The following is an 8491-nucleotide window of genomic DNA, read 5'->3' as shown; positions in this document are numbered from 1 at the left end:
TACATACATACATACATACATATATATATATATATATGTTTGTGTGTGTGTGTGTATGTGAGTTTCCTGGTTCCTGCACCTGGATAGGATGCTGATCTGTTGCAGGATGGTTTGATGGTTTGGCAGGAACCAATGGCCCTAAGGACTGCATTATGCTCTATCATCTGCTTTGAGATGGTTTCTACAGCTGGATGCTCTTCCTAATGCCAACCCCTTTACAGCATGTACTGATTGCTTTTTAGATAAAAGAATTAAGACTTTGAATATTTATAATGTTTTACTTTACAGCAGCGAAATTATAATCTAAAAATACATGTTTCTTTTTTTTCTAGGCTCAAACCACTTATATCTCTTTGTGAACCCTTTTGTCGTGGATCAAGATCCTAATTTACCAAAGGATATTTCATGGGAATATGCACAGAAAGAAATAGCCATGGCCTCAGGGTATGCAGAAGCTATGTTAAGTGGACTTACAAAAGGTTATCTGATATTTCATTCTTATTTAAACACAAAATTTTTTATTTGCTTTTCAATGTGTATGTGTGTGTGTTTTAAATTTGTGTATACACCTAGTAATATGCCGTTTAAAGTCTGCTGTACAATGGCTCAAAACGTTCATGATGAATATTAAAGCGTTTCATGAATCCATTTTCATTCTCTCATAATATGGGTGTATGTGTGTGTGTATAAATATAAATATATATATATATATATATATATATATATATATATATATAATAATGAAGGCAGCTATACACAGTATAAAACAAAAGAGGAAAAATTAAAATTCTTACATGAGTTTAATATAATGAGTAAGAATTAAGGTAGCGAGCTGGCAGAATCATTAGCACGCTGAGCAAAATACTTAGCAGCATTTCGCCTGTCTTTACATTCTGAGTTCAAATTCCACTGAGGTCGACTTTGCCTTTCATCCTTTTGAGATTGATAAATTAAGTACCAGTTGCACTGGGGTTAATCTAATCTACCTATCCCCTCCCTGAAATTGCTGGCCTTGTGCCAAAACTTGAAAGCAGTATAATGGGCAAGAATATGTTAAAAAAGGCATATAATAGATAGAGATAATTAGTGCTCAGACTAGACAAGATACCCAAAATATCATGTCAAATGAAGGGAAATAGAGTCCAAGCAAATAAGAATTGGCTCTAGGCAATTTACCAGTCAAGTTAATGACAGTACCATAAAATAAAAGATGGAATGGCTGTTGTTAATAGCATCAAAGCATTTATAAAATACTGTGTTGAGTCAGCTAACTTTCTTGAAAAAGTCTTCAATATCTTTATATAATTTTATTCCCATCCCTTATAAATTTTTGATTTTTTACTTGAGAAATCAATATAATGTAGTTGGTTTAATTATACTCTCATATATATAGAAAAACAGGCTCTTACCTTCCTAAGAGAAATTGTTTCTGTTACCTTACTGTTATTATTATTATTATTTCTGTATGTTTGAGTTTTGCTTTGCATTTGTACAAGTTGGCTCCAAGTCTCACCCAGACGTTTCAAGAGACAACAAGTTAGAAGTTCATGTTGGTGTTATGTTTAGGGTGCCATATATTTGGTTTTGTATATATTATTATTATTATTATTATTATTATTATTATTATTATTATTACTATTATTATTTTACATTAAAGACCAACAAATCACTCAGGAGAATGTCTTGGAGATTCTGCCAATGGTATCAGAAGTGAATGCTTTGTCTGATGAACTTAACAAATATAAATCATTTGAAGTGGTCCTAATGTCATCTGCCGCCCAACAGGGACGTGGAGACAATGAAAAAAATATTGAGTAAGTTTTGTTTTATCTACTACAGAGCTGAAATTCTTATTCTTTTGTTGAAGGTATTTATTCAGAATACCAAAGAATATTCAAGTGAATTTACTATCTCATGATAGAAACTCTTGAACCATTTGGGTAATAAAGGTGTCAGCCAATGTGTGTCAGTTATCTCAACTAAATCATGAATAGTTATTTTATTAGTGTTGTTGTGTTACTGAACACTGAGTCTTTGGTTTCACTATGCAATCTACTTGAGAATAATGTCTTAATTATGGGGTAGACAACAGAAAAATGAGATCTGCTCCACGAGATTTTCCAATCTTATTTACACTTATTACATTGTCACATCTAAAATGGCTTCCACACATACAGAGTGTGTAAGATATTTGAAGACAAATGTGCTATTTTAGAAAAACATACATATAATATAGGCGCAGGAGTGGCTGTGTGGTAAGTAGCTTGCTTACCAACCACATAGTTCCAGGTTCATTCTCACTGCGTGGCACCTTGGGTAAGTGTCTTCTACTATAGCCTCGGGCCGACCAAAGCCTTGTGAGTGGATTTGGTAGACGGAAACTGAAAGACGCCTGTCGCACATATGTATATATATGTATGTGCGTGTGTGTGTATATGTTTGTGTGTCTGTGTTTGTCCCCCCAGCATCGCTTGACAACCGATTGTGGTGTGTTTACGTCCCCGTAACTTAGCGGTTTGGCAAAAGAGACCGATAGAATAAGTACCAGGCTTCCAAAGAATAAGTCCTGGGGTCAATTTGCTCGACTAAAAGGCGGTGTTCCAGCATGGCCGCAGTCAAATGACTGAAACAAGTAAAAGAGTAAAGAGTATAATATTAGAAAACAACTTTATTGATATAAAAAATGTGTACATATGAACTAGATTATCTTCCTTATAATCTTATTCAACGTAATCATCTTCAGCATCAATAACTTCTTCTATGTGAGATCTGAATTGTCTACATACCTGAAATAAATGGTCCTGGTTCACATTACTCTGACTATGGCGGCTCTCAAAGATTCCTTGGTGTTATGGGGACATTGACTGACATCTCTCTGTCAACAACACTCCACACATAGGAGTCTAATGGATTCACTGTGCAACCTATATGACATTAATGCCTTAATTTGGCTTCAGATCCTCTTGGAACTCTAGTCAGATATTACTGAGTTGAATAAAACTTGTTCTGCTAAAATATGAAGGCATTAACAAATGAAAGGGCTTAAATTTCTTTAAGCAAACCAAGTAATATCATAACATACAGAAATAAATATGCAATATACTATAGTCTGTTTAAATAATAATACAATGTATTATATAGTTACAACATATCTATGTAGCTACACAATGTCCATTTAGATATACTACTTCAATGCAGTTATAACACATAGCTATATTCCATCTTAATGTAGTTATACAATGTCTGTCTTATTATTTGTTTAAATGAAGGCGATGAGCTGGCAGATTTGTTAGCACACCAGACAAAATGCTTAGTGGTATTTTGTCTGTCTTTGTATTCAAATCTGCTGAGGTTAACTTTGCCTTTCATCCTTTCAGGGTCACTAAAATGAGTACCAGTTGAGCACTAGGATCAATGTAATCAACTTAACCCTTCCCTCGAAATTGCTGGCCTTGTGCCAAAACCTGAAAGCAGTATTTGTGTAAATGTTCTATGCCTGTGTTGCTAAACCAGACATGTATGATTATGCAATTGTATAGTTATAGCAAGCCTGTAGATTTGAGTGGTATAGCTGGATCACTAAATGCAAATCAATGCTGGAGGTAAATTCAGAGAAAGCAAAGTTGTCAGAGTATGGAAAGGGTGGCAGAAGTTTGAGAAGTTGCTATCTGTGCTGACTTCAAAGACTTTCCCTTATCATGCTGGTTAGACTCTGAGTGTGACACATGTGTGAGAAGCATAATGCTACATGGTAGTGAAACATGTGATATTGAATATGGAAGAATTCTGATGGATGAATAGATAGAAATGAGATGAACATGATCTGTTTGTTCATATCACATTAACTAGCATGAGAGAGCTGTGAGAGTGGCTAATTAAAGTATATATTAATTGATGTGTAGAGGAAAGACAACTGTTGTATTGTTATAGCACTGTAGTACAACGAATAGTGAACCAAATAGTATATGCAATCAGTAAAAGACAACTACGGTAGTAGAAGACTAAAAAAGATATGGCAAAAGGTGGGGTCAAAAAGAAATGATATCATATTGTACTGCAAACCCATCCAATCAAAGTCACAATGAAAAAATAGACGTTAGCATTTAAACCATCCACATCTGATCCCCAATATTCTACCTGTTATGTGTTCAAAGTGGCCAGATCCAGCTTCTTACATCTACCCTACAATGTTATTCTAAAAATAACCAATCACATCATTGAAATCTCAAAGTTACAAGATAATGTATGATAAATTCCAAACTGTATGGATAAACATGCTTTACATTTGATAATCTGAATGCTAAAAAGTTAAACGCTGATGTTAGTGGTGATGGTGATCATGAATAAATACATCAGTTTATCTTTTATGTTTCTTCTTATTAGTGTAATGGTAAAAATGACAGATTTGTTGACAGAGAATGTGTGGTTCTGGGAACGTGGTCGTTTCATGAATCGCAGGTATTTAATGCAGGTAAGTCTAATAGAATGTATTCATATAATTAGTTCTAAGAGTTTGTATGCAATAGCCTCATTACATTATCAGTGTGTCAGTGTGAATTGAGACAAAGAATGTTCAAAATGACAGCAGCAAACTTGCAATCAGTGATACTCAAAAGATGAAGGCATGGAAATGTCACTATGAGTGAATGCATCAGAGAGAGATGGTCTATTCCAGATAGACACAAGAGAGAGATCAGCTACTGAAGTTGATCACTGTACAGCAAAAGCATGACTAACAATATGAAAGCAGGGAAATCAGCCAGGTCAACATGGATAGTCATTGAGACTTTGAAAATATCTGGCAAAGTAGGGCTCATGCTAATTATTTGCATAGTGTGTGTGTGCACACGCATAAACATACATATATACACATAGTTATAGATATATATATATATATATGCATACTAATATGCATGTATACATAGGCTTATGCATAAATACATTTATATAAGCATATATATATAAGCACATGTGTGTCTGTGTATTTAATATCATGACTCTACCATGATATATCAATTACTATAGTTTTAATTAGAAATTTTTTTTTTTTTTCATAAATTGTTCACATATTTATTACACAATATTGATTATACATTAATGCTTGCAGGAACTCTACCAGGATTATGAAGACGGGGAAGATGTGTCAAAGATTCCACAGAAAGATGATCCATTCTGGGAGGCACCAGAAGAGGAATTAGTTGGAACTGCTAATATTTTCCTCCAGTCTTTATCATACAACTTGGAGTTTGAAGATTGTATATTAGTGTCTGATTATAAAGGAGAAGAAGAAGGTTCAATTACTGTCAATGTTGCTCCATGTACTTCCACTGGTATCGTTTTGAAAGAGGAAACCTTTGTTGAAGATCCAAGGGCCCTGCTAGGTGAACCATTTTACTTCAAGGTAAATTTTGCTTACTATAGCTGTTATTGTTATTATTATTATTATTAATAATAATAATAATAATAATAATAGTAATATTATATTAAAAGGATTGATGTAACTCTTCACGAAGGTAAATAGTCAAGACGAAGAGCACAATTCGATTGTATAGATGTTTTATTCGTTGAACAATATTTCGACAGAACGTCTGTCTTTCTCAAGTTCAAAACAAAACGTGATTAAAAATTCAAAATTTCAGAAATCTAAACGTAAACTATGAATGAGAGTAACCAGCGTCCATACGTTGATGGAATGACATCATCAGTATGGACGCTGGTTACTCTCGTTCATAGTTTACGTTTTGATTTCTGAAATTTTGAATTTTTAATCACCTTTTGTTTTGAACTTGAGAAAGACAGACGTGTTGTCGAAATATTGTTCAACGAATAAAACAGCTATACAATCGAATTGTGCTCTTCGTCTTGACTATTATTATTATTATTATTATTATTATTATTATTATCATCATCATCATTTATGGTTTCCTTTCAGTATAACTTTATTTCAGCTGCATTAGTACCAGGCATCTTCTTGGATTTCCTTCTTTGATTTGCTGAACTTGTTGAATAAATTTGGGTGTTTTGATCATATTAGAAGTCTGGGAATGCTTTTTGCATTTTGATACTGATGATACCTTTCCTTCTGAGGCTTCTAACTCCTTGCAAACTTTGTAGACAAAAGATCTGGTGACTTTCAAAAATTGAGCTATCTCTAAATTGCTATGCTCAGCCCTTAAAGGCCACAGTTACAGCATGCTTCTTTGTTTTTTGAATAAGCTGAGAGTCTGACAATTATTTTCTGAAACATAAATAACATAAAGTTAATTCAAAATCAGTAATAACTGAAAAATGTCATGCTCTCAAATAGCCTATGCACCCTGTAATTATGCCATATGACAAAAAATGGTTAAAAAATGCAATGAAGAATCAAACACAAAATATACAAGTGGCAGGACAAAATGAATGGTATAGTGAACATTTAATAGAAGAAATGATCCCAAACATTACAATAAGTAATCTGTAAGAAGTAACATCAAGATCAAGAACAACAACAATTGCAACTCTTTTGCGATCCCAATAATGCCATTTATATAGCAGCTGGATGAAAACAAACTTCCCTTAACACTAAAGAAATAGACAAAGTTTTTGAATCTATCATAATTACAAGCAAAAAAAGAAATGTAGATGAGAGAATTTTCTAAAATCCAATAGCATTTCTTTGTTACTGGAGATAATATTGGGTTGAGGAATAATTCATGAGCGTCTTTTTCAAATTTATTTTAAACCAAAAAAACTACAACAAATTAATCAATAATATACTCTCCATTGTTGTTTATGACTTCCTCCCATCTTTCAATAAGTTTTGCTATGTCTTGGCGATAGAAATCTCCTGGTCTTGACTCAAAGAATTCATCCAACTAAGCCCTCAATTCCATGTCATTATTGAACAATACACCGTCAAAGTGTTTGAAAACAGTCAAGAGAGATGAAAATCTGATGACGCCAGATACACATTCTTTCAGTTCCCATCAACCAAGTCCACTTACAAGGTTTTAACACGAGGCTATAGCAGAAAATACTTGCCCAAGGCACCACACAGTGGGACTGAACCTGAAACCAGGCAATTGGGAAGCAAGCTTCTTATGATATTTTGTACTTCTTTGGACAGAATAAAAAGACAAGAACCCTTTGCTTTACATTCCAACCATCTAAAACCTCCAAACAACTGTTGCACCCCACAATATTCTTGCACTCATGATACTGGTGATTAAGAAGAACATTAACCTCGTTGATTTCACCAACTTTGGAAGGCCTGTGAAGGGCCATGGGCTCAGCCCTTCACCCACACAAAATCAAAATAAAAAACAAAAACATTGCTTATCCTTTCATCCATTTCATTCTCTCTATTCTTCCCTTGCAGGTAACTGTTAAGGATGCTAGTGTTTACAAAAAGAGATTCATGAAAGGCCTGAAAGTATCCTATCGCCTGAATCCTAAATCTGTATTCACCGATACAGAGTTGGTGAAAGGAATGCTAAACCCAGTCTTTAACCATTCCAAAGTATTTACATTTGATCCACTGACAGCTGATCAAATAGCTTTCTTTGAGGCTGGTTCCATAACGTTTTGGTTGTACACAGCACAAGATGACACCACAGAATTAAAAGACACTCAAATGACAACTCAGGTAAGTTTCATGTGTGTGTGTGTGTGTGTGTGTGTGTACATGTGTATATGTGTGTGTGTGTGTGTGTGTGTGTGTATACGTGCGTATATGTATATGTGTGTGTGTGTGTGTTTATATACACCTAATATAATAAATGTGAAAACTAATTTCTGTCTCACCCTCTTGCTATTCAATGACACTTCCTCCTGCTGGGGTGAGAGTAATAGTAGACATAGAGACAGTGAGGGTGGCGGAAAAGACAGAAAGAGAGGCAAAACAATTTAGGGAGAGATGTTGATGTTTTATTAAAAGTAGTAGTGATGATGGTGCCAATGGGAGTAATAATAAGAGAGCGAAAGTGGTTATGTGAGAGAAAGAGGGAGATGATGCACAACTTCTCTGGACAGAAATTCCTGTGGCCAGCATACTGAACCAACTACTGAACCCTATCATTTTTGTTTTATTTTTTGAATCCTTTAATATATATCATCATCATCATCATCATCATCGTTTAACGTCCGCTTTCCATGCTAGCATGGGTTGGACGATTTGACTGAGGACTGGTGAAACCGGATGGCAACACCAGGCTCCAGTCTGATTTGGCAGAGTTTCTACAGCTGGATGCCCTTCCTAACGCCAACCACTCATGTATATATATATATATATAGTTCAAAAAAACAATAACAAAAAACCAAAAAATCAACAAAGTGAGGACGGAATATGGATAGTATTATTGGACGCTCAGGAAAGGAAAGAGAGAGTGTATGACGTTTCGGGCGTAGCCCTTTGTCGGAAAGATGGAAAGTTCGGAGAATGGAAGAACGGAGAAAGAGGAAAATGGTACCGATGCCCACGACATTCACATTTATAATATTAAATATGTTT

The 8491-nt window shown here is 34.6% G+C and overlaps 1 protein-coding gene across 1 annotated transcript in view; it reads left to right on the top strand.

Moving 5' to 3' along the window:
* The first annotated feature begins 35 nt into the window (after positions 1 to 35).
* The window catches only part of LOC106882991 (kinesin-like protein KIF28P), an 18823-nt gene continuing 10367 nt past the window's right edge, over positions 36 to 8491 (top strand). The window contains exons 1-5 of the mRNA XM_052978371.1: positions 36 to 479; positions 1658 to 1814; positions 4384 to 4471; positions 5108 to 5401; positions 7361 to 7627. Coding sequence (XP_052834331.1) covers positions 314 to 479; positions 1658 to 1814; positions 4384 to 4471; positions 5108 to 5401; positions 7361 to 7627 — 972 coding nt within the window. The 5' untranslated portion in view covers positions 36 to 313. The remainder of the gene's footprint in view (positions 480 to 1657; positions 1815 to 4383; positions 4472 to 5107; positions 5402 to 7360; positions 7628 to 8491) is intronic.

This window comes from Octopus bimaculoides, unplaced genomic scaffold, assembly GCF_001194135.2.
Source record: "Octopus bimaculoides isolate UCB-OBI-ISO-001 unplaced genomic scaffold, ASM119413v2 Scaffold_253773, whole genome shotgun sequence".
In the NCBI taxonomy this organism is placed as follows: Eukaryota; Metazoa; Mollusca; class Cephalopoda; order Octopoda; family Octopodidae; genus Octopus; species Octopus bimaculoides.
Note: the sequence above shows the minus strand (reverse complement) of the source record. Positions and strands in the feature narration are given on the sequence as shown.